Source organism: Molothrus aeneus, chromosome 12 (genome assembly GCF_037042795.1).
Source record: "Molothrus aeneus isolate 106 chromosome 12, BPBGC_Maene_1.0, whole genome shotgun sequence".
Classification (NCBI taxonomy): Eukaryota; Metazoa; Chordata; class Aves; order Passeriformes; family Icteridae; genus Molothrus; species Molothrus aeneus.
Window position 1 is genome coordinate 15,867,371 of NC_089657.1, and position 25,707 is coordinate 15,893,077.

Sequence of the window (25,707 nt, forward strand, 5' to 3'; positions counted from 1 at the left end):
TTCACATTTGTCCCCTGGCCAGCCCTGTGCCACCAGCTGTTCTGAGCTGCTCTATCATTCCCTTCCTCAGGGTCACCTTTGCTTTGATGCCAGCAGCAATGATCCCACCTCACATCCTGTTCCTCAGGCACCATCCTCACCTCATTCCCTCTCCTATTTTCAGTTCCTAGCATGAGGAGCATAAATACACACAAGCAGCATGTGCTCAAAGGGTAGAGGTTCTTTAGAGCAGAGATAATAATTTGATACTTTTTTTTTGGGATGTACATTTCTATTGCTGTATCATCAGCAAATGACATTTATTAGAATGACCAAATTTCAGCAGCTGTAGGGAAACAAAGCATTTGACTGTGTCTGGGAGGAATGTTTAACCACAGGAAGTTCACTATTTATCTCTCACTATAAACATCCTCTGCTGGCTCCCCAAACAACTTTCACTAGGGCCTACCCAGCTATTTGTTTTTTATGTCCATGTTTACAGCCCTTTGCTTGATTCAGAGGTTACAGCAATCTGAACATCCAATGCCAAGAACAGCTTTCATTCAACCTATTCACAGACAAAACTCTTCACAGGTGACCACAAAAGGCAAGCCACAGCTATTAATACCAAGATGCAGTTGCAGTGCCCTCAGGTGTGACTCTGGAAGTCACCAGAACAGTCACCTTGTGTCACCAGCTGTAGAAGCTGCCTGCTCTGTAGGCTGCACACGGACACAGCTCCTCCTCAAAGACCTTGTACTGCACAGACTGAAAGAACTGGCTCTTCAAAGCCCTGTGACAGCTGAACCCTGGCACAGCTCAACACATTTCTTCTTCCCAGGACAACAGCAGTTGCTACAACTTTTAGAAAATCACACTAAAACCAGCTAACACTGGTGAGTCCTTCTGTAGACAAACCTGCTGAGGCCTCAACTGGAAGTGTGTACAGTTCTGCTCACCCACCTTCCAGAAGGATGAAGACTAAAGGTAGTGCAGACAAAGGTCAGCAGCATGAAGCAAAAAAATTAAAAAAGAAAAAAACACACCAACCAAAGAGACTGAAAGAGTTCATCTTGTTTAGCCAAGAAACTCAACACAGAGTGACTAACTTCAATTTTCCCACTGCAAAGCTACACTTGAGGACAAAAGCACTTCCACTTTGAGCTGGTATTTTTGGAACAGCATCACCTGCCACAGTTACCTGAAGCAGCACAGAACCAGAACTGGTCAGCCCAACACAGCCCAAGGTGACCCATCCAGGCAGTCCATCCTGCCAGCTGCAGCACCCACAGGTCACACTGCCTCACCAGAGCACAGGGTAACACAGGACAAGTAGAAATCCCAGGGAAAAGGACTCTGCAACTCCCCTGCATGGGAAAAATTATGAAGCGTTCTCAGTTTGCTGACACAAGATAGAAGGTTTTATCAAGGAAGAGTAACTTCTACTCCTACTCCCTTCCAGGCTGTTTCTAATTCTTATGTATCACAAATGACTGCAGACTTTTTATGGGTAGGGCTGCAAAAGGATTTTTAAAAAAATCTCTTTTTCTAGCAATTTTTTTTTTAATTTATAAAGGGTCTTAGGCATTAAACTTACAGAGTCCTACCAAAAACCCCACTGGCATGTGAAATATTTTTAAATTTATAATCAAGTGAAGCTAAATAATTCTGCCGAGAAGACAACGTACATCATCAAATTACACATGACTCATATGCAATTTTGTTCTTGGGTTTGGGGGGTTTTTTGTAAAACAGTATCTGTGTCAGAGCTATAACAGATATTACTCTGTTTGGAAAAGAGATGCCACATTAAGGCTAAAATGAAGCAGTCTTCTTAGCATGTTTATAAAGCATTTATACACATTTTCTGACCCTCTTCCCATTTCAGCATTCATCTCAATCTGCCATGGCTCAGATGCTGCAGTAATTCAGCTCCCACAGAAACACACTCCTGCCTGCTTGCCCAGCACACAACAAGAGAGTTAAGGGTGCTTTGGGTTTTTTGGGGGGTTTGGTTTCCTCTTTCAGCAAGGGCTGGACCAAAGCATGAGCAGAGAGCCAAGGCTGCAGCCCATGGACTGCTGCCACACCGGGAGAGCCTCAGCTCTGTCAGCACAGCCTCTTTGCATGACAAACACAAACAATTCCACACGACAAAGCCCCTTTTGTCTGCAAAACTGCCGTGTACCGGACCTCCGTTACTTAAGTAAGGGGGGGAAATGAGACGAAGAAGGGGTAAAAAACAACCTGTGAGGCAAAGTTTGTTAATGAACTATGGTTTACAAACGCCGCAGCCAAAGTCTCAGGAGGCTGATGACTTGGCTGGCTGCACCTCAAAATATGGGAAGTCATTAACTCATGGAACAGATGGGCTGATACAGCATTGGCCTTAAAGGAAAAAAAAAAAAAAATACAAAGGATCACAACAACCAAAACAAGAACACTGTGACATCTTCAGGCCTCTCTCCAAGACGAATACACTGAACACAAACGCTCCCTGACACCAGCGCGTCTAACAAATAAAAAACCCAAACAAACCCGCAAAAACACCAACAAAAGCAACCAGCAAACACATTCATCCCAGCTGAGCTTCCCTGCCTTCCGCTGAGCACGGAACCAGCAGCAGCAGCAGCAGCTCCGGGGCCCGCCGCCCCGCAGTGACCGACCCCAGGCGCCGGGGCTCGGCTCCATCCCCCCCGAGGCCGGCCCGGCCCGCTCACCGCCGCGCTGCGCGCTGTGCCCCGCGGGCAGCCCGTTGTCGTAGGGCTCCCATGTCTTCTGCAGCGGGTTCTGCGTGAGCTCCCGAGCCGCCGGAGCCGCCGCCATCCTCGGCCGCTCCCGGCTCCCACCGCTGCGGCGGCGGCGGCGGGCGGGGCGCGGCGGGGCCGCCCCCGGGGCAGGGCCGGCCCGGAGGCCGCAGCCCCACCGCGCCCCGGGCTCGGCAACGCCGCCCCGGGAACACCGCGGGAAGGGCCCTGCCCCGGTGAGGGCCGTGCTGCGAACAGGTGACTGCGCTCTGTGCTGCTGCGGGAACACCGCGCTGCTGCTGCTGAAAAGCCTTTTTTTTTTTTTTTTTTTAAACCCAACCTTAAACCTAAATATAGAACGCCCAGGGAGTGTGCAGTGTGTTTTAAGCCATGCATTCAGTGAGACATTTTTCCAATTAAACTGTTTTGGCCTGAAGGTTAAATTAATAGCGATGCAGAAAAACATAAACCATAGGTTTCCTACATCCCATTTGGCTCCCCCCAAAATAAGCTGTTAACAAATGGCCCTGGGAAGCTGCAGTGGCAGCACTGGTTTGACTAACCATGACACCCAGCTGTCGCCTTTACCCATCACCTTTATCAGCTTTACAGCCTGGGGAAACCCACCTCATTGACTGACCTGAGCTAAGCCCTAAAAAAGCTCAATATTTCACATATATTCACCCCTCTATATATTTTATTTACAGAAAATTTTATTTGCAGAAAATTTTATTTACAGAAAATATTCTATTTACAGGCAATAAACACAACACAATGAAAATACGGTAGTGAAGTGCAGTAGATGCTTTCATTATTAATCACTCTATTATTATGACACTGGCCTAAACACAAGTGAAGGCCAGTATACATGCTTTCTTTTTTAATACTAACCATGATCACCTGAGGATTATTTTTAGTCTTTCTGTTCCACTACAAGTTAAAATGTACCTTTCTAAACAACAAAAAAATCAGCTCTCAGAGACATTTGGCAAGACACCTCTGGGAAAGTCAGTACTGTTTCTCCAGACCCAGGTTTGCTTCACTTGCTTTTCCATTTCCTTCTCTCCAAAACCAATGACACTTTTCCTCTGTAGGTGCCCCACCCCATATTTTTAGCCAAGATTTTTTCACGATTTTGTTTTGGGTCAATAGCTGGCATGGGGAGGGACAGAGGGGCTACACGAGTTTCATTGCAAGGGTCAGAAAACTAGAGGGAGAGAGGGAGGTTTTGAATGCTTAAAATCTTCCTGGTTTCTTCTGTCAACTGTGTGTTTAGTTCCAGCAGTTGCCCAAGAGGTGTGAGCAGGAACTGCTCAATCTGTGTCCCAGGTTTATCCCGGAATTCTGTCTCCTGTGCACACAGGGAATGTTGCAACACACAGGACACGGACTCCAGGCTAGAGTCCAGCAGCTGGACATCCCCACCTTGCCCTCTTGTGATCACAGCAAGGCCAACACCAAGATCCTGCAGCTTCCCTAGCAATGCCTCCAGTAAAGCCAGGAGAGCCCAAAACAGGTGTAATATTAACAGAAACGAGAGATGAATAGGAACGCATTTCTAAACCCCACTTCTCAGGTTTGTTTTACCTACATTAAGTAGAAAACCTACTAAATCCTTCCAGCCTCTAGAAATAAAGTTTGTACTTCCCTTCTGCAAATCCACACCCTGCACAAGAACTGGAAGCCCAGTCACACACCTGCCTCAAGCCAAGAACACTGACCTGATATTGTTCATACAACAATAGCATTTTTCAGAAGCCTGTGGGGTGAACGATCACATTTGTATGTCTCATCCTCAAAGCACCAGGCACAGAGCCAGTTCATTAATTCCGTTCTGCTCAGGCAGATTCAAACCAGCGGCATCTGCACAAAACTTCAGTTAAGGGTTTGTCCAGGTGTCTGTAATAACATCAGAGGTGTTCAGAGACACCTGCTAGCCTTTGTTTTTGTGAGGCAGAGAGTTCAGCTTGGTTGATAACAAGCTTAGGTGATTATGTTGTGTTCAAGGGTTAGCTGATTTGTGGTTTGTTTTTAAACCTCAGTGCAGTAATGACAGACAAAGCAAATACAGGTATCTTGTGCTACTCCTGAGGTCTCCTTTCAAAACACGGTTTACAAGGGCACTACATTCACTTCCTGGGAAAAGACAGAACAAGTGTTGCCCGCTGGATTCCCAATAAGTGACAGAGATCACCTTCTGCACAATCTCATTGTCATCAGTATAATGCAAAGGCTGGAGGAGCAGAGCTGATGCCTGCAGGTGAAGAGCTTTGTTTGCTACAGGGAAACCACGAACAAGCCTTTACTCCTGGGAAGGCTTTTACACAAAGCATCTGCTCTCAGGGCCATGGTGAGCAGAGAGCTCACCTGAGAAACCACCTCTCTCCAGAGGCAAAACATCAAGGGGAAGGGCAGGCTTGGAAAATGAGCTGCAGCATGGAAATAACGTGCTTGAGCCAAGTGACAAAGTTACACTCGCTCTCTGGAAACAACTGACTGACACAACAGGAAATGCAGGGTTTAATGCCTACAGCAAATGGTAATTATTTAGAGACAGGGAGAAATAAAAGAGACTGAACCAAGGTTTCAGCTTGATCCTACAGAAACCTAACTTGTATCTGTGAACACACTGTACCATACGGCAGCCAGATAATCCAAGTTTCACAATACGTGCAAGTAACTTCCACATACCTCATTTCCCTAGTAAAGGTATCAGTTTTTAGCCTGACAGCCCATAAAACATCCATAAACTACACAACATCTCTTCCTCCTGTCCTTCCACCATCTCTCTGGCAGCACACACTTGGAAGATGGAAAGAAGATTTTCCAGTCTGTGAGGTGCCCACATCCTCAGCGCCCCGAGCACACACAGCTCCCCACAAACCCACCCCAGCCCTTGTGCACCGCAGGGCATCCGAGCGAGAGCCGAGAGGGATCTGCGGCACGACAACGAGACATGGGCACAGCCAGCGGTGAGTAAGGGGGTGCTGGAGGCTCCGGCAGCTCTACTGCACCGCCCGGAGACACCATAGAGACATCCCGGGCACATCCCGGGGGCACCGGGCACATCCCGGGCACATCCCGGGGGCACCGGGCACATCCCGGGCACACCTCAGGCTCCCGCGGGTGCTGGCACCGCCCGCGCCGCCAGGCGGCGCCCTGGCCCCTCCGCGGGCACTGCGCGGGCGCCCCCTGGTGGCTGCGGCGGGCAAAGGCACCGCCCCGACGGAGCGGGGACGGACGGACCGACGGACACACGGCCGCGGGGACTGACGGACGGACGGACACACGGCCGCGGGGACCGACGGACGGACGGACACACGGCCGCGGGGACCGACGGACGGACACAGCGCTGGCCATCCCCGTGCTGAGAGCTGCGCTAAGCCCCCGGGCCGCCCGTGCCCAGGCAGTTCTCCTGGGAACAGGAATTCCCTGCCACCCGTCAGAAAGGCAATGTCGCAGCCAAGGGACACCGGGATGGCCGTGCCAGGGGACAGCAACGCTCCGCAGAAATAAAATCCAGCAGGACTTGGCTTTTAAGCGTACGTGGTAGAGTCAGAGGTTACAGAAAGCTACAGGGAAGGAAAGCCCATCTACCGGCCTGAGTTATTTCTTAACCCAAATGAAAAAAAATATTGGGAAGAGTGAGCCCACACTCAGAACTAAATATCCACATTTCTTTCTAGACATTCAACACCAATCAATTATATTTCATCATTAATCTGTTACTTCAATTTCTCTAAAGTAACTCTCCTTCCCGTAAGTCATGGGATATACTTTGCAGTCCCACATTCTCAGCTACCCATTTGACAATACCCACAGTCCCTGACCTCTACACACACAGGTGGCAATAATCAGCTCGGAAAAACCTAAATCCAAACCCTCTCTATTCCAAGTGGCAGGTTACTGCTCCAGCTCAAAGTGACAAACAGGAACCAGTTTAAATTATCCCATCTTAAGACTGGCATCTGCATTTTCTACATCTGGCAAGAGTGAGAAGGGGACAGATCAGAGTTTAAGTTCTTATCCCCATTTAAGAGGGTGCAAAGACAGGGCTGTGAGGCTCCCCACTTACAAGTACTCAAAAAAACATCACCCCTAGCACAGCACCAGTTTTGTTTCAGCACAAACTGGGGAGGAACACAGACCCTGCAAGAATCATTACACATGGCTGTTATTCAAAAAACACAGACACACACCTGCACAGCCTTCAGCCACACACATCTCTTACACATCCAGCTCTGACACCCATCCAAAGCTCCCCAGTTTCACATGGATGGCTGGCTCTGACCAGCTAACAGGCAGCTGCTACACTGCATCACAGTGTTTGTATAAAGGAGACAGGATAATTCCTGTTGAACTTGGAATTTATTTTATCTTTCAATTAAAAAAAATAAAAAGCAAAACAACAACCCCCAAAAAAAAACCAAAAAAAAAAACCCTCCAAAAAAAAAGAAACCAAGCAAAAAGATTTCAAATGTACCTTCAGCAGGCTGGTGGCAGTCCTTCATTGGCCAAAATCTATGCAGCTGGAAGCATCACCCCAGGACAGCAGCTATCTAATTTATACCAGGCTGTTACCACACTGCAAGCCAATGAGAGGAGTCAGTGACCACACACACAACTATGCTTCACCCTTTCTGCTCACAAGTAACAACAGTCCAGCATTTCAAAACTGGGTTTCAGATGGAATGGGAGAGATCTCTCCCCACTCAGCTGATGTGAGGAACATTGCTGATGGGTTTTTTTAACCAAGTATTTGTTGGGGTGCTCTTACATGGTTAAAACACTGGTAAATGCCCCCAGTTTCTGCCCTAATGACCAAACCTACTGCAGAGCAGCTGGGACACTTGGCCTGTTCTGTCACATCCCTCGTTACAGTGGGACCTCAGCAGGGAACAGACTGCTCTCTCCCCCAGGTAATTCCCATATTCCTGAAGTGCAGACCAAGCCTGGCAGGTTTTCCCTCCCTGTGCAAGTCCCTAACAGGCTGCCTAGAACACAGTGCCTCCTGCTCAGTGTGCTGCGGCCTCTGTAAGCCAGGCACTAACCCAGGCTCACTATTCCCTGGGAAACCCAGAGCTGGAGGAGCCTGCACCACGCAAAGCGCCTCTCTTCCTCCCTGGGCTGCTCCTGAGCTCCTGGGTGATGACACAGAGCATGCCCTGGGAAGAGTCATCCTCCACAAGAGATCCCCCAGCAGCTAAAAGCTCCTCAGAGAGCTTCCCACAGAGCACAGAGCCAGCTCCCTCCCATCCAGAGCTGAGCAAGCACAGTGAGCCATGCAGGCAGAGAGGCGCAGGGCTGGCTTAGCAGAGTGACACACACTGACTCACACCTCCTCAGCTCAGCCTCTCAGGACATTTTCTGACACCAGCTTCTTACATGAAGACTTCCCATCTCACCAAGGCCACCTGTGGTTCCTTCCTCAACCCCAAGTGCCATCCTCCTTTTTGTTTCCCCACAGTCTAATGTCCCAGGAGGCAACCCAGCCAAAATAACAAATAGCCCACTAAGGCCCCAAAAATGCCAAGCATCCCACGTGACAGGTTCAGCAGGTTCCCCAGACCATCTCCACAGGCCCTTCCATCTGGGACTTGATTCCAAACAAACTGAAATCACAAGGGGTAGGCCTTGTGATACATGGCCCTAGCACTTCCTTCTTTTCTTCTGAGCAACCAGTAAGTTTTATTAGTGGCACCATCCACTCCATATCTTATTTCCTATCACTGCCTAAAGGAAAAATGTTCCAATTGTCTTGGAGTAGACTGCTACCCCAAAGACAAGCAAAAAACCACTAAGAATTCAGAAGTAAAACAAGAATCTGCCCTCAGCAAGACACACCTACAGAAATTAGTTTGTAAGAGTTCATTTTACTACCAGACTTCATGGCTACAGATCAATCTCTCAAAGAGATTGGTAACAAATACCCAGATGTAATCATGCTTTAGATGAGAATAAGCTACTAATAAGGACAAGAAAAGTCTTCAGTGCTAACAGGGGAACAGATTTAAACAACCCCCAAGATCCCACACAGACAAAGCTACCTAAATACAGATACTAAAGAGATTCCTTGAGCTGAAACAAAATGTTCCTTAGCATAGATAAGGAAAATAATTCATCCAAACAGAAAATGTTTATGTCATGCAAATCAGCAAGAAAACAAGCTCCTGTCTCTTCCAACAACCACCAACACATCTGATACAAGGGAAGATCTGACAGGGTTTGGGCCCTCAGAAGCCTCCCACCACACTTACTTGGCTGGAGAGACAGATAATTCCCACAGCAATTTGCTTTTATGGCATTTTCCTCATTGTCTGCTGAAACATCACCAGAGCCATTCATGGTGCATGCAGAGCCCAGAGGCAGCAGAGCTGATGTGTGCAGGACTCCAGCACAGGTGTGCTTCCCAAACCACGAGTACCCAGCACCAGGAAACAAGCACCAGCCACACAGAGGCTTTATTGCAAGAATTGTACCAATAAACCCTTGGGTGGCTCTCTGCAGAACCCACTCCTTGCACTGCAGGCACATGAACTTTATTAGGGGAGAGAGAGGTGATCAGCAGAACATCATCTCAGCAACACGTGGGCTGCACGAGAGCCCAGAGCAAACACTGAGCCTGACACACATTTTGTATTATAAAATAACACACACCTTGCAACACTCACTCTGCTCTTTGTTAGCTTCACGTGCACCATTCCTCCAGGCAGGTCACTCAGAGTATTTCTAAGTATATAAATGTTAGTCTAGATGTAAAATAAAATAACGCACACCTTGCAACACTGTCACTCTGCTCTTTGTTAGCTTCACGTGAGCCATTCTTCCAGGTACGGTCACTCAGAGTATTTTCCTTATTTCTAAGGATATAAATATGTTAGTCTAGATGTTTATCACAGTTCAGAAAAAATAATTGAACTCTTTTAAATGTGGGAAAAATTTAATGTCTGGAGATAAACCCTTTTAATGAGATGCTGTTGTTTTCACACAAGGAAGTTTCCTGGGTTAAGCCTGGCATTAGGGGTAGATTTAAGGCTAGTCTACATTAATTCTGTTTGTTAAATCTGAAGGACTAATCACTAAATCTTTACACCTTCAGTCCAGGCAGTCCTCTCCCATCTTTCTCTCTGAGACAACACCGAAATTATTTCCCTGAAAAACAGGCAAGATCCTCAAGTGGTGCTTCCAGGTATTGCTTAAAACTATTCCCATCATCACAAAGTTGAGCAACATTTTAAATCTTCCTGTTATGATGCAACATAAAGGAAAGATGGTATCCATTATTCATGTTTTCTGAGTGTTAAAAAGCCCTTTGTAGATAAACTCTCTCGCTGTATACCAAACTCCAAACCATTTACATGAGGGGGCCTGTGCTGGTAAGAAGTGCAGAAAGGGGACACCAAAACACAGAGCATTTGCACAAATTGCCTATTTACATTCACAAGGCCAGAGGTGAAGTGCAAATCCCATGTTTCCAGGATGGGAAGAGCACTGAGGAGAGCCATTCCTGCACCCTGCTCTGGCAGAACCTGATGTTGTTACTACAGCAACAGCACGGACACAGCCCTGCACGGGGGGGCACCTGTGCCACTGACACATTTTATGAAAAATCCTTTTGTTGGGATCTTTTCTCCTGAGAAGCTGAGAGGCTTCAGCTTCTCCATGTTTTGCTGCTTTGGAATGTGATCTGGAGAATTGTTTACCCAGCATGTGAAATTGTTTTTACTTGATGACCAATGACAGCCACCTGTGTCGAGGCTGTGAGCAGCCACAAGATTTTATCATTCCTTTTCTTTCTATTCCTTGCTAGCCTTCTGATGAAATCCTTTCTTTTAGTATAGTTTTAATATATCATTTTCTTTTAATATAATATATCATAAAATAATAAATCAGCCTTCTGAAACATGGAGTCAAGATTCTCCTCTCTTCCCTGGTCCTGGGAGCCCTGTGAACCCCACCACACACCCTGGGACAGCCCCCACCTCCCTGCCAGGCTGACACAGCAGCAGGTCACCCGAGTCACCTGAGAGCTGAGATTTAACCAGGAAAACAAGGGCTGGATTCATCTGTAGTGTCTGAAAGAGAAGGGAAAACAAAAACACACCTGCATCCATGGGGATGTCTGCCTTTGTGCCTCCTGAATCTGCTTAAAAGCAGTCTGAGAGTGCCTCTGTGACCTCAGAGCTCTCTACTCCTTTTCAATCACCTTTTCAATTCTTGTTTTATTAGAAAACCTCCCCAGTTCTGAGTTGGAGTGTGCAGGTATGAGTAGAAATGTAATTAAAGGGAGCACAAGGAAGGGACTGACAGTTTTAAGTACAACAGACAGCCCTTATCCAGGCTGACAGGCTTATGAATTATGCTCAGCTACTTTTATATTAGATATTTGAACATTTCTGGTGTACACACATCGTCTCTCCTGTCACTCAGCTAGGATCCTATGAATCCCACTTGCTCATAACTGAAGGTCTAGGCTGCTAAGTAAAAAAATAAAATTATAAAACAAGGGCAGCTGCCATCTCAGGGTAGAACTAAAACACTTTACCCCACCTTTAAAACCAAATGCTATCAACTGACTTCAGAAGTACAATTCTACAAGAGCTGTCACTTCAAAGTAAAACATCTGTAACAACTTACTACATGAGTCAGGGGAGCTGTCTGATGAGATGAAAAAGGAGAATACACTGACAACAAAGAGTATACAAAATTTGCATGCAATTCAAATGCATGAAGCACACCAAAATAATTTTTAAAAAATGTTGAAGGCTTCAGGGCAGAGCTACCTATCAGATAGCAGCATTTTAAAAGACAAGAGATAAGAGAGCCTGGGAAGCACCACCCGGGGTTTGGGGTGTGAAATGCTGAATGACTGATGGGGAGCTCAGAGGGAAAATGGCAAGAAGGGAAACAGCCCTGGGCTGGGTGACAAAGCCTGGAGGTGCAGAGTGAATCCGTGAGTCAGCTGCACTTAATGGAAGCTGAGCCATGTGAAGGCCTGGAAAAGGGCACAGGGGGACAAGAGCAAGACAAGGTCAAACCGTGGGAGGAGGAGGAAAAACTGGACCAGGAGGGGGAAGAACATCACCAAAGAAAGAAAGAACAGCAGAGCACTGGAAGCAGCAGAGACTGTGCAGAGAGGAACAAAACAGGGGTCTGCAAACATTTCAGTGACACAAATAACAGGTAAATAGAGAGAAGCACCCCAAGCAGCCCTGGGACAGCAGAGGCTGAGGGAAGGGAGGTACAACCTCACCTGGTGAGAGGGACTAGACTTCACTGAGAGCCAGGACAAATTTAAAAAGGGGGACAGGAGTTAAAGGTCCAGCAGAGAATAGTCCAGCCTACCTCAGAGGGCAGCCAGAGAAAAGCTCATGGCAATGGAAACAAAGCAAAGAGAAAGGGGCCCAAAGTCCTCTCAGTTACACTTGGGTTCCTGCATGTCCCACAGCAACAGTAAAGCAGGTTTGTGAAAGTAAGGAATAAATCTGTCTGGAAAGGCAGCATGGAAAACTGACACAAGGAGGAAAACAACTCACAGCATATGTGACGCCAGCTGCTGCTGCTGGGAATATTCCTCAGCTCTGTGAAAAAGGAGGGTATTCATCCAAATAAAAATACAGGCAAACCAGAGCAAAGCTTCCCAGAAGCTACCAGCGACAGGATTTATAATAAAAGCAAAAAATTCATCTTAATTTGGCAAGCTGCAATGAAGACAGGTAGTCTAAAACAGCACTGAAGGGGAAAAAAATACAGGCCAGACACACAGATCTAAATCACAGTGAATCTCAGTATTCAGAGCCTCCAGGGCAGGTTTCTCATTTTCTGTGCATTTTGCAAGTAGACCTAGATGGCCTATCAGCTTCCTGAGACTAACAGGATCAATGTGCAAATGAGGAAGCTTAATAAGAGTAATAAAATTATGACAGCCAAAATAATCAGATTTACAGAATGCAGACAGGCTAAACAGCACAAATGCTACACATTAAACTCTTGCAAAGGGAAACATTCACCAAGTGAGGCTCCAGCATAATTAGTAAAGAAGTCTTGTCTTTAAAACAAACAAAAAAAGCAGCCCACCTGAGTTCTCTTTATATTTTGAAAAAATAAGTTTGGTTCAGCACAAGTGTGTCCCTAGAGAAAATATTAAAAAATTGTTCAGGTGCACAGAAGCCATACTCCCTCACAAACAGCATATGGGACAGCCTTTGGCACCAGAACATGTAAAACACATTCCAAAATCTAAATATCAATTGAAAGCCAAGAAGGATACGAAAATAGAAAACAAAGCAAGAGAATCAGAAGCAAATGAGCAGAGCAGCCCCCACGCTCACCACCCCCAGTGAAACAGCAGCTGCCCAGCACTGCTGGCTCCAGACACCCCAGCCTGGGTCAGTCTGTGCCTGAGGGTGCCCCTCGGCACCAGGGACATCTGAACCTTCCTTCACACAGCACAGGCGTCTCAGGAACATTAGTGTTCCACATTTTAATGAAAACTGGCTAGCAGGAGTGAAGAGGTACCCTACCAATGCTCTCAGGACACAGAGGGCTTTGAGCTGGTCCCATCAGACCTGGCACTGACACCAGACGAGCCCAAATCCCTGCAAGGCTCAGCCTGGGGAAGAAAAATCAGTTAAAACCCAAAGACATAAATCTGTGGGAGATATCTGTTCCAGAGCTGCTTGGATTTTTAAGCTCCTCTACTCTAATCCCCAAATGGAGCACTTCTCAGGGAAAAAATAAAGAAGAATCTGAGAGACTGATCTCCCACCAAAAATGAGTAATGACTTCAGCAGTAACAGGGCTGCTCCCCCATCAGTCCACCTCTCACCAGGCATCTGACATTTTCTAATTGCAAGAGGTCATGAAGCCCTGAAATCTCCTCATTGTTTTGGGGAAACCAGTTTCACATGGGTAGCAAAAAAAAAAAAAAAAAAAAAAAAAAAAAAAAAAAAAACCAAAAAAAACACCACCTTTTTTTTCCCCCTCCTTAATGCAGAAGGTAAATGCTGCACAGTCCAAGGATATCAACAGGGTTCCCATGAACAGCAAATGTCTCTTGTTATTTACCAACAACATCAATTAGATTTCCAGGGATCTGTGACCATAAATGGAAACTTAAAAGGAAGGAAAAGCCAGCCTTAAATCCCAAGAGTGCCAGTGATCACTGGTCAGAAGCAGCTTCAGACCACTCATGGTGGTTGTGCTCCTTAACTCCAAAGAGGGGGTGCAGTCATATAGAAGCTTTTAGCTATAATAAACCACCATAAATATTCTGTCTTTGCACATTTTGATTTAAACTATCCACTGGCAAACAGTACCTAACCCAGACATGAGGATTTCTTGCTAAACCTCCCTGTTTAGGCACCTAAAACATGCAGGATCAGACAGACAGACAGACAGCTCACCAAGGCTGCTGCTGTGTGCCCATGGAGAAACCCCTCACAAGGGGACCCACTGCCAGAGAAGCAGCACCACGAGGGCTTTCCCAGCCAGGCAGGCAGGAATAGCACATCCCAGCCACTTTCAGGTGTCACTCTGGGGACAGGCACGGAGCCTGCAGCAGACTGGGGCTGGTGGGGCTGCTGTGGCTCCTGCTCAGAGGAGAGCAGTGCCTGCAGGAGCCTGGGTCACACAGCTCCCCTGGCAGTGCCCAGGGCCACAGCTCAACATGTGTGAAGCCAGCTCCACACTAAGACAGGGAGCCATGCAGAAACAGAAAGAAGTTTTTTAAAAATAACTACTCAGGAAGGAGTTTGGGCAGCTCTAGCTCAACTTCAGATCAAAAAGAGACAAGAACTCAAAACTCTTTATTCACCTTTTTTGGTTTTTATTTTTTCCTACGTTTTTCTACTTCTGCATGGCCTGTAAACAATACAGTAACATACTGAATCACCTTGAAGCTAATGCCATGCAGGCATTTCAGATACCCGAGTGCAGAAATTACAGCTTTAAATTCCATGTTCCAGTGTAGCAGGCACTTTATTTCTACAAGGGCACCCATGACAAATCCACCCCATTTTATTAATAAAACATTTGCAAAACATCCTTTTTTATCCATCACATGGATACAAGTCAGTTGCAATTAAGAGACTCATCATTTGTGTTCATGGCAGCTCAGGGCTTCAGGATTAATTCCAGAATTAATTACTTCAGACCCTTACATGTGGCAGACACCAACACCCAGGAGAGCCCCTCATGCAGCAGCTTCTCAAATGAGAGATAAGTTTGGCAGAATCAAAACACAACCCTAAAGGCACCTGAAACTGCACTGTTGTAATAGCACAGGTAGGCTGACCCATTTTACTCAAAAATCCCCAAGTATTTCTTCTCTTTGCACAGACACAAATCCAGAGGCTCAGGCCTTCAGAGTGATTTTAGAGAAGAGAAGGCTCTGGGAGACATCAGAGCCCCTTCCAGTGCCTAAAGGGGCTCCAAGAGAGCTGCAGAGGGCCCTTGGACAAGGGCGTGGAGTGGCAGGACAAGGGGGAACAGCTTTAAAATGCCAGAGGGCAGGGTTAGATGGGATATTAGGAATAAATTCTTCCCTGTGAGCACAGTAGGCCCTGGCACAGGGTGACCAGAGCAGCTGTGGCTGCCCCTGGATCCCTGGAATGCCCAAGGGCAGGTGGGATGGGACCTGGGCAGCCTGGGGGAGTGGAAGGTGTCCCTGCCCATGGCAGGGGGTGGGATGGGACGAACTTTAAGGTCCCTTCCAACCCAAACCATCCTAGGATTTAACTTCACCAGGTCAGCACCTCAGCAGATAGCAGGTTCAGTACACCTGGAGATTAGGATTCATAATCAGTGAGGGATTACAGCACCTAGGGCCAGGTCCTGGCAGGCACCCAGGAACAAGCCTGGCTCAGAGGAACCCCAGCCCCACGCTGGAGCCTTGTCAGAGCTGCCCTTGCCCCTCTGCACGACCAAACCATGCCCAAAACCAACCCACCACTGCTGGAAATAACAACCTGTGTGCAGCAACACGGCACCCTCTCCTGCAGCCCCACTCGAGTGCCTGGTAAAAATCTAGTGAAATCAGGAGTCAACCTAAATCACTTAATTTTAGACACTGGAGAGCCCAACTAGACAGTCTAGGGAGTTTGGAGTTGATTATTCTCTCTTGCTGCCTTTTAGAATTTAATTACTTAACCTCTTACGGTCTCAGATACCGCAAGCCAAGCACTCTGCCTGTGAGAAAAGGTTAACAGACTAATTATTTCTCTTATAATGGGCAAAAATGGCTTCTGGGGAAAACCAGCACAGACCCAAGGAACCCTGCACTTCTCAGGCTCACGGCTGGTGCCTCCTCACTTGTATTTTGACAATTTTTGCCCCTTCTACTGCACTGACTTTGTGGCTCTTCCCAAGAAGCCCCACCCAGGGTGTGGGGCCACAAGCTTACACCATATTCAACAACTTAAAGCAAACAAAAAAAGAGAAACAGAACAAAACATTTAGAGTGGGAAGGTGGGAATACTCCACCAGGTCATTTCTTTCAAAAGGTCAAAGCATTCCCCAAATATGTGATCCTTTCCAGCACTTCAAGTCTAAGATTTATATTTATCTCAAGGGGAAATCTGTGGGCATCATACAGAGGTTAAGCCCAAGGAAACCATGCAAGTCCAGTGAGCCATTCAGAACACATCCATAGTGCCTCACCAGCAATTAAATACTGTCCACAAGTTGGATTTACCAAATCTCTTACTCATAAGAGTGAAGGAACATTGACGCAATCAAATTGAGAAAAATATTGTTGCAACCAGGCTGATTTTTTTTTTTAATTGGATGGATGATACATAAAAAAATGAAGTGTTACAATCACTCAATTCAACAACATCCTGCTATTGGTAAGGGTTATATTTATAAATTAGTACATTTTCATGACAAAATGTCCTATTTCATGGCAGATCCTTCCTTCGAATGACCTCAAGAAAGTTCTGAAACCAAATCCTCCCCAAAGTGCTCTCGGCTTTGGGTCCTCATCCTGCACAGCTATCCCTACATGAATGCTCTCATTAGATGATGCACTGATTTAAAAGGACTGGCATCTTATGTAAATGGATGTTATTGCCTTTAATTGCAGCCATAATTATGGGAGTGCCTCAGAACTGAGTAAGGTCACATTAAGCAAACTTATTGGAAACTTTGCAAACTGCTCTGCAACACACTGGACAAGGACCAGGAGTCCCACAACGGGCACTTACTCAGTCCCATCTTCAGCTCTACGCACAGCACTACAAAATCAATCCCATATATATGGGATTGCTCCCAGTTATAGCTGGTCTAGTATGGTTTTGCCTCAAACGAACTTGTTTCTCTGGCATTTGCCAAAAGAAAAAGTTTAATTTAGAATTAACATCTTTAAAGATGGAAAAATCTTGAAGAGTCTTCAAGTTTCTTCAGTATTAACGTCTTGATTTTTCCTCCTCACATCTCAAAGAGCCACATGAGCACCAAGGGTCCTGCTACAGAGCCAACAAGGAGCCAGGTGTTGACAGGAGCAGCAAGGGCAGTAGGCAATTCCCCTGGCACAGCCACAGACCCCTGCTCATGGAAGACACCAGCACAAGCACTGTGGGAATGACCAAAGGGGCAGCCAAGGGATTTTCATTCAGCCACAAAGCAATGGCCATCAGCACGTTTCAACAGCTCAATGGGGGTCCCCTGCTAGTCCTGAGGTTCTGCAACCCCAACCTCACTGAACCCCCTCTCCATGCCCTGGGGTGGAGTCAGGCAGGGAGGAAGCAGCAGCTGCCCACTGCAAGGCCGGCAGAAGCAAAGGGATGATGGCTGTAAACAAGAGCAAGCCTGTGACTCAGTGGGCAGAGCCACGGCCACTCTGCACCCAGTGACACCCAGCTTTGTGTGACACCGGAGTCCTGGTCCCGTTACCAAACCCGAGTACAGCACCCTCACTGCCACATCCACCCCTGCCCCACAGCACCCTCACTGCCACATCCACCCCTGCCCCACAGCACCCTCACTGCCACATCCACCCCTGCCCCACAGCACCCTCACTGCCACATCCACCCCTGCCCCACAGCACCCTCACTGCCACATCCACCCTCACTGCCACATCCACCCTCACTGCCACATCCACCCCTGCCTCCCCTCCTGCCCCACGGCAGCAGCACTGCCCGCTTCATCTTCCAGCCTACCTAATACAATTTTCCTAGGAAGTGGGGAAATTATATCCAAACATAACCATGACTAAGGCCACAGGCAGAAGTTTTGGTACACTTGCATCACAGCTGTCACCCTGTATTACACAAAGTGCCTGACAAACACGCCAGACCTCGGGCCCCAGGGACAGCCAGCCCTTTCCAAGGAAGGGCCCAACAAGCCAGCAGCCAAACCTCACGAAGGCAGATAAAAAAAGGGGCAGATCGTGTGCTTTTTATGGAGTTGCCCTTAGGAATAAGGGAAGAAGAGCTAACCAGTTAGATCAGTATTTGTCAAAGCACTGCTTTTACACCGTTCCTCGGCAAATGGAGAGCAGCGAGGCTTGGAGGAGTGAGATGTAAACCCGCCTTCCTACAGACAGTTGGAAAAAAAAGTCCATCACAGCACAGCAATCTCCAAAAATAACTCGGCGAGCAAACAGCTGCTGCTACACTACGATTCCCTTTTTGCACGCCACATCTCCCAACCCTTCCTTCACCCAGGGCTGCTCCGGCAGAAGCCGCAATTCCCATTTCCCACCGGCCGAGCTTTCCGAGATGCCGGGCACCCTCGCTGCTCGGTGGAGCCGGGAGGGAAAATCCCGAGCAGGGCTCCAGGAAAACACCACCTTCAATACCACCTTCAACACCACCTTCCCCGCTCTGCCCTGCCCTGACCGCGCGTGGGTCCCCCGCGGGTGGGAAGCCGGGGGCGGGAGGAGAGAAGCGGCGGGGCAGCCCCGCTCCCGGGGGTGTCCGGGGGTGTCCCGGGGGTGTCCCGGGGGTCCTACCTCGGCAGCGCCGGCCCTGCGGGCAGCGGCCGCGGCGGCGGCAGCCCCACATGGGCGGCGGGCTGGGCTGGCTGCGGCGGAGGCGGGCTCGGAGCGCAGGGCCGCGGGGAGCCCCGCGGAGCCGCCCGCGGGTGTGCGCGCCCCGCGCGGGGCGGGGCGGAGGGACCGGCCCCGGGCAGCCCCCGCCCCGCCGGAGCCTCCGCTCCGCCCTCAGCCCGCGGGGCGCAGGAGGGGTTCGGGGAGCGGATCCCGCACCTCTGCGCGGGCACGGCCGCGGAACCCCCGCACCGCAACTCCGCACCGCACCGCACCGCACCGCTGCGCGCCCCATCGCCCGCTCCCTGCCGGGACTGCGGCCGGCCCCCCGCTGTTTGCTCCCCAGGGCTTCGTGTTTTGTTAACATGAGAAATTTAAAATAAACGAATAAATTAACGAGTAAAAATTAAGTGGACGTGAGGGCTGTAGCCATTTTGGAGAGCTGGGTGTGAATGCAGCCCGGGGGCAGGAGCTGGGGGTCGGCAGTGGCCGCAGCAATGGGGCTCAGCTCAGCAGCAATGGGGCTCAGCTCAGCAGCAATGGGGGCTCAGCTCAGCAGCGATGGGGCTCACAGCGATGGGGCTCAGCTCAGCAGCAATGGGGCTCACAGCAATGGGGCTCAGCTCAGCAGCGATGGGGCTCAGCTCAGCAGCGATGGGGCTCACAGCAATGGGGTTCACAGTAATGGGGCTCAGCTCAGCACCAATGGGGCTCACAGCAATGGGGCTCAGTTCAGCAGCAGTGGGGCTCAGCTCAGCAGCAGTGGGGCTCAGTTCAGCAGCAATGGGGCTCAGTTCAGCAGCGGGGCTCAGCTCAGCAGCAATGGGGCTCACAGCGATGGGGCTCAGCTCAGCAGCGATGGGGCTCACAGCGATGGGGCTCAGCTCAGCAGCGATGGGGCTCACAGCGATGGGGCTCAGCTCAGCAGCGATGGGGCTCACAGCGGTGGGGCTCAGCTCAGCAGCGATGGGGCTCACAGCGGTGGGGCTCAGCTCAGCAGCAATGGGGCTCACAGCGGTGGGGCTCAGCTCAGCAGCAATGGGGCTCACAGCAATGGGGCTCAGCTCAGCAGCAGTGGGGCTCAGCTTAGCAGCAATGGGGCTCACAGCAATGGGGCTCAGCTCAGCAGCGATGGGGCTCAGCTCAGCAGCGATGGGGCTCAGCTCAGCAGCAGTGGGGCTCAGCTCAGCAGCAGTGGGGCTCAGCTTAGCAGCAATGGGGCTCACAGCAATGGGGCTCAGCTCAGCAGCAATGGGGCTCAGCTCAGCAGCAGTGGGGCTCAGCTCAGCAGCAGTGGGGCTCAGCTCAGCAGCAGTGGGTCTCAGCTCAGCAGCAGTGGGTCTCAGCTTAGCAGCCAGCCTTCGGCCAGGCTCAGCAGCACCCGCGCAGCTTCTCCGCGGAGCCAGCGCTGAGCCAGCCGAGCTCACCCCACTGATTGCAGGGCAGGGCAAGGCAGGGAGGGCAGCCAGGGCCGGGATGCGCCTCGCAGGGAGCCGGAGCGGGGCCGGTGAAGCCAGTCTGGGCACACACAGCCCCTACGTGCGCTCGGGGCACAGCCGCCCACCCGCTCCGGGCTGCAGGTTGCGCTGCCCTCGCATACAGCATCCCTGAGGACACACACAGACAGCATTGCCCCTGACACAAGCTTGAGATAATGACAACAATCCTCTAGGTCTTTATACCGTCCTTAGGGTGATACTGAAGTGCGTTTGTTATTTTGGTCAGGTTGGGACACGTTATTTTTGTGGCTGCCTTTCCTCACGGTTCTGTAATTTTGTTGGGCTGTCCCCCCGAGGCAGGCATGAACTCAATGGGTGTGTGTAAAGCTCCAGGGCTGTTATCACACTGTTATTCTCTGGGGTGAGGAGCTGCAGAGGCAGCACTGAGCTCAGGAGAGTTATCTGTGCCTTTGGCCTGCAGAGATAGGCACAAGGGCAGGGGGAAACTCCACTGCACAAGAGAGGGGGGCCAAACAGAACATGAAGGAAGGTTCAGGAAGCATCAGTCTAAATCCACTTACTAGTCAAAAAACAGTAATAATTCTCCTTTTAAGATGAAAATGGTCGACATAAGCAATGGAGTTAAGAGATTTTTTTGTTTGTTTTGCATAAAATTCACATGCAAATTTTCTTTACCGTGTCAGGATGTCTTTTCATTTACCTACACAGCTCCATCCTGCATCCCAAGTTGTTTCCAAGTGATATAGCTGTCTCCAAACTGACTTAGAGTAAGCTCTAAGTTTTCTGTCTGGGCAGCTGGTTTCAGACCCCCACTGGCAACATTAGCATTGTAACTATGTTGACTCTGCTTGGGCATCACCTGACGCTTTAAAACTACAGTTAATAAAGAACAGCTTCTGAATTGCTTGTAGAAATTAAGCCACATGAAAGAGAGGATGGTTTGTTGGTGTGGATTTTTTAGACAGGGAGAATTGCATGCTTATCTGCAGGTGATGATGCCTCCAGCAATGAGGAAACTCAGTGGCTGAGATCATAAGGATGTTTGGTATCCCTTCCTTCACGTGTCTGGGTGCTGACTCAGAGCTAGGACTGGGTTACTGTGGGCTGAGACCAGACCCTTGCTGCTTCTCCAATGCCAGGCTCTCACAGCTGAGGGCAAACACAAGAGAAAAGTGTATCACTGTTGCTTGCCATGCTGGGGAAAATTCCTTTTCTCTCAGGGAACTCTCAAAGATGCAGCTCCTTGTGCAGCCCCTAGAGCTGAATGGCTCCTGGAGGTGCCACAGTGCAGGTGCTGGCTCTGTGGAGGTGGAAGTCACCCGTGTCCCCCTTCTGGACAGTACTTAATCCTAATTAACTCTCCATGATTTCATCTGAAGTATTAATGACTAGTTTGCTTTATCTTCTAAGGAGCTCAAGTGACTTTACATAACTGTGGTCTTTTCTACATCAGCAAGGTTTGTTGTCCACTGCAAAGAGCAGCAGTGAAGGAGGAGGATGATGTGGTGGGTACTCAGAGCCACCATGTCCCTGTGCTGTTCTGGAGCAGAGCATTTGTCACTGGCACAGATGGCATAGCTCAAAAACGGGTTTAGTTAACTCTGCTTTTGGTCACTGACTGCTTCCAGCTTGAAGCAAGGGCCACTGGAGTTGTGTAAGAATTTCTCTAAAGAAATATCATACAGTTCTGAGGCCTGGGATAGGAGAGAGGCCCTTTGTTTCATCTGCTCTCCCCATGAAACATCTTTTAGTCACAGTTTCTGGGCTTAGTGAAACCTTATCCCTATGTTTTATTAAAAAAAAAAAAAAAGTATTTTCTGCAGCTGGCATGAAGCAGCAGGTAGTGAGGCAGAGCCAGAAATGGAGCTCAGGGGGCTGGGCACTGCAGCAGCTCACCCTCCCGTCCCTGGCTTAAAAACAAAGAAAATCCAACAAACCACCCATCTGCAAGGATTCCTGGCTGCTTGGTGTTGTGGAAAGGTTCAGAGTGACCCCCCTGTCCTGCTGGGCAGGGAGATGTGGCTCAGTGTCAGCCAGGAGCCTCCTCTCCTCCTGGCAGAACAAAAGGTCCAGCAGGAGCAGGAGGCAGCTGTAACCCTGCCCTGCTGCTGGGCACAGCCTCAGGGGCATCACACTGCCCTTTCTGCTTTTTCTCCTCTGCTTAACCATGGCTATCCTCCTCCACAGCATTTTTTCCAAGGTGGGAAGGCACGCCTTGGCCTTTGTGTGCAGCAGCTGCCCTCCACACAAGCTGCACTGCAGGGTCCTAACTGTGCAGAGGACTTCAGTGTTCTTAAAAGCAAAGTAGATTAAATCACTGATAAACCAGGGCAAGTATTAACAGCAAAACTTGCTAGAAATCTTGGGTTTTGCTCAAGATCTGTGTGGCCAACCACTGATGAGGTTGTTGAGATTTTGTTCAGATTGGCGAGGTGTGGTTAATCTGACAAGTGGAACTAGGAACAGATTCATAGGGGAAAAATAAATCTGATCATTTATTTGCATTTAGGAGAACTCAGCAGGAGAGAAGAGTGTTCAAGGTAAATACTCCCAGTTTCTGCCTGGGATGTTTGACCCTTGCTTGTGCTTGGATAAACTGAACAAGCAGGGTCATCCATTTGGAAAATGTTTGACTTAGTCCTGTGCCCTTTCTCAAAAATAGTTAAACTGGAAAAACTGCTGCACTTACAGGCCTCGGAAAATATTTTTCCCTACATGTGGCTTTGTGGTTTCAAAGAACTGAAGAGAAGGCCACAAAAATACATTTTTCCTTCAGCTGCTTGGCAAGGGAAATCATCTGATGGGGCTTATCAGAGCAACGTGGCTGGGGCAGGCCTGGACTGCCTGGGACACCAATCCTAGTGACTCTGTTCTTCACAGGTCACGTTCCTCCTGCTCTAATGGGAGCCAATAATTTTTACCTCTGGATGACAATAATTTAAAGATGAGTAAATCAATTGGATTTTTGTTTCTCAGCTCCACTGGAAGGTTTAAGCCATTGGGTGCTTTGTTAAATTCCTTGGAAATTGGCCACGTGCAGGATTGCACTGCCTTCAGTTCAGCCAGATAACACAATTCTTTCTTAAAGATATATTTGCCCAAATTGTAAGTGTGCAGGAGAAGAATAAAAGGAAGAAACCAACAGGTGAACCAGCAAGCAAAAGTTAATGCAATTATTCATGTAGTCACCTTGTAGCCATTGTTCATGCCGTACCTTTTTTTTTTTCCTTTCTCTGAACTGTTTCTTTTGTCTAGACTGTAAGATCTTAAAAAATCATGTGTATCCTTGTCCTGAAGCATAGGAGCATATTAAGGTCCCCCAAGACTGGAGACTTAAGATGTTTGGGAAGCCTTATCTTTTTGAGTGGGAATTCTCATCTCCAGTCTGGTCAGACCCCAAGAGCTTGCCTGGCCTTTCTCAGGCTCTTTGGAAGAGGCAAATCTTGTTATGTGCATTGCTGGAGTGCTTGTTGTGCTATTTTTATGCTGCTCAGTTTTTGTATGTGCAGCTGTAGTCAAGTGTTGCTTCTTGATCCCAGACAACTGAGATTTTCCATAACCTTTGACTAAGAAAAAAATGTATCTTTAATCACAGCTCCCCTTCGCAACAGGCAGCATGTAAGAAGATTATATAAATATTATATTAAGCACATTTTTTGGCAAATTGCTTGCATTGGTGTTGCATTTCTTTCCACCAGAATCTGGGTGATAGAAAAAATAAATTATGAACTTGGGCCATAAAGGAAATTAATACTCTGGTGTGTGTCTCTTCTGGGGATTCCTCATCAATTAACTGCCTTGTTAAAATAACTCTGACATCCATTTATCTACCAAGAACCCAGATCAGGGTTAAAGATTGATCCCATTGCTCTTGGTTTTTGGTAGGTATTTTGTGTTAAACCTGCATAGGTAGGACTAATTTTTCCTTGCTTAGAAAATTAGCATTCATACTATGCCTTCTAATCACAACTGAAGTGGAAAAGGTTTCGTGACCCTTCTGATCAACATCCTGAAGTTAACCCTGAAGGTTAGCTCCAAGTAGATTTTGGTGGCAATTCTTCTTGGGCTCACCTGGTTTCAGACACTGATGGGACACTGATGACAGATTTTCAAGTTATTTCATTCAATTGAATGTAATTACTGATTCAACAAACTCTATCAGTGGATGAACAACTGTTAATCTATGATATAAAAATCAACACAGGTGTTTGTCCTCATGAATAAATGCAGCATGGATTTATGACAGAGAATCTGTTTCATTCAACTAATTTTGGAAGGGTGGCAGAGGAGCAGGGAGGAAAGGGTACCTTTGGAGGGCTCTTCTGTTCTAGGCCAGTGACTATGAAGAGTCACTTGTGCCCCAGGAGCTGATTTATGCATCAGGGAGAGCAGACCCACACTCAAGGGTCACCACCTCCACTATTTAATAAAAGGAAAATAGGATTAAACAGAGATCACCCTCTTTCCCAGCTGCCTCAAAGACAAGGAAGCAAACACCTACCTCTGTGTTGGCTCTGCTGATGGTTTGCACAGCCCACAGTGCCCAGGGCACGCAGGGTGCCCGTGCTCACACACCCGCAGTGGTTCTGCATGGGGCACCGTGGTGCTGGGGGAGGCTCAGGCTGCCTGCCCACTGCAGCCAGCTGGGCTGGATGCTGCCAGTTATCCATGTCCTCTTACTCTCCTTACAGATTTGTTGCTATGGTGAGAAAAGCCAAGCCTTAAATATTGAACTCCCTTCCTGTTATCTCAGCTGGTATCTCCTGTGTGCAGGTATCAGCTGGTATGTATTAAAACAAATAAGATAATAAAGAATATAGGCTTTGTACTGTGGGCAGGTTCTGCCTCCCAATTTTGGGTCGTTTTTTTTTTTTTTCCCCTGCTTCAGTTCTAACTTGGTTTGTTTTTGCTGAAACTAACCTTGAACTCTGCCCAACAGCACAGAGGATTACAACTGTTTATGTCTTAATTGGGGAATAGGACCAGTAACCTGTCAAATGAAATATTTCCTTTTGAGAAGTTACAGTCAAATGCAGGACAGTTCCCACAAAATGTTTTGCTATATTGTTTGGTGTTTGCTTGCAGTCTGCACCAGCAGATTAGAGCAGAGTTTGGAGCACTATTTGGCTTTATGCTTAACATGTAACTGAAGGAAAATGAGTTCACAAGGTGTTCTATACAGTGCAAGCCAGCAGCTTCACTGGAAGCACTCCCAGGGCCTCCCTCTGACCTCCTCAGGCTGTTGATAACACTCCTGCTGATTTACTAATGCCAGCACAGGACACTGCTCAGCCTGTTTTAGAGCCCCAGGGTGGAAAATAACCAGGAGGGAAGCTGCTGCCAAATCAGAGCAGCAGAGATGCTGCAAATAGGACAAGTGTTCTGCCTCTGAGAGTCCTACCAGCAGTGAAAAACACAAACCAGACTTTTCTCGAGCAGAAAACCTGCAAGCCCTTGCACCCCACGGCCCAGCCCTGCGCGAGGCTGGCCGGGAGCACTCACAACAAAGGAGCTGCTGCTGCGCCCACATTCT

General features: G+C 48.3%; 1 protein-coding gene across 2 annotated transcripts in view; it reads right to left on the reverse strand.

The window, feature by feature from the left end:
* Positions 1–18,748, reverse strand: part of LOC136561527 (6-phosphofructo-2-kinase/fructose-2,6-bisphosphatase 4) — a 51,226-nt gene extending 32,478 nt beyond the window's left edge. Inside the window, exon 1 of one of the 2 annotated variants that reach the window (XM_066557868.1) lies at positions 18,679–18,748. In XM_066557868.1, the coding sequence (XP_066413965.1) occupies positions 18,679–18,730 (52 nt within the window). In that variant the 5' untranslated portion in view covers positions 18,731–18,748. Of the gene's footprint in view, positions 1–2,699; positions 2,836–18,678 lie in introns of those variants that run through there. The other variant, XM_066557867.1, reaches the window with a different exon arrangement.
* Positions 18,749–25,707: the final 6,959 nt, after the last annotated feature.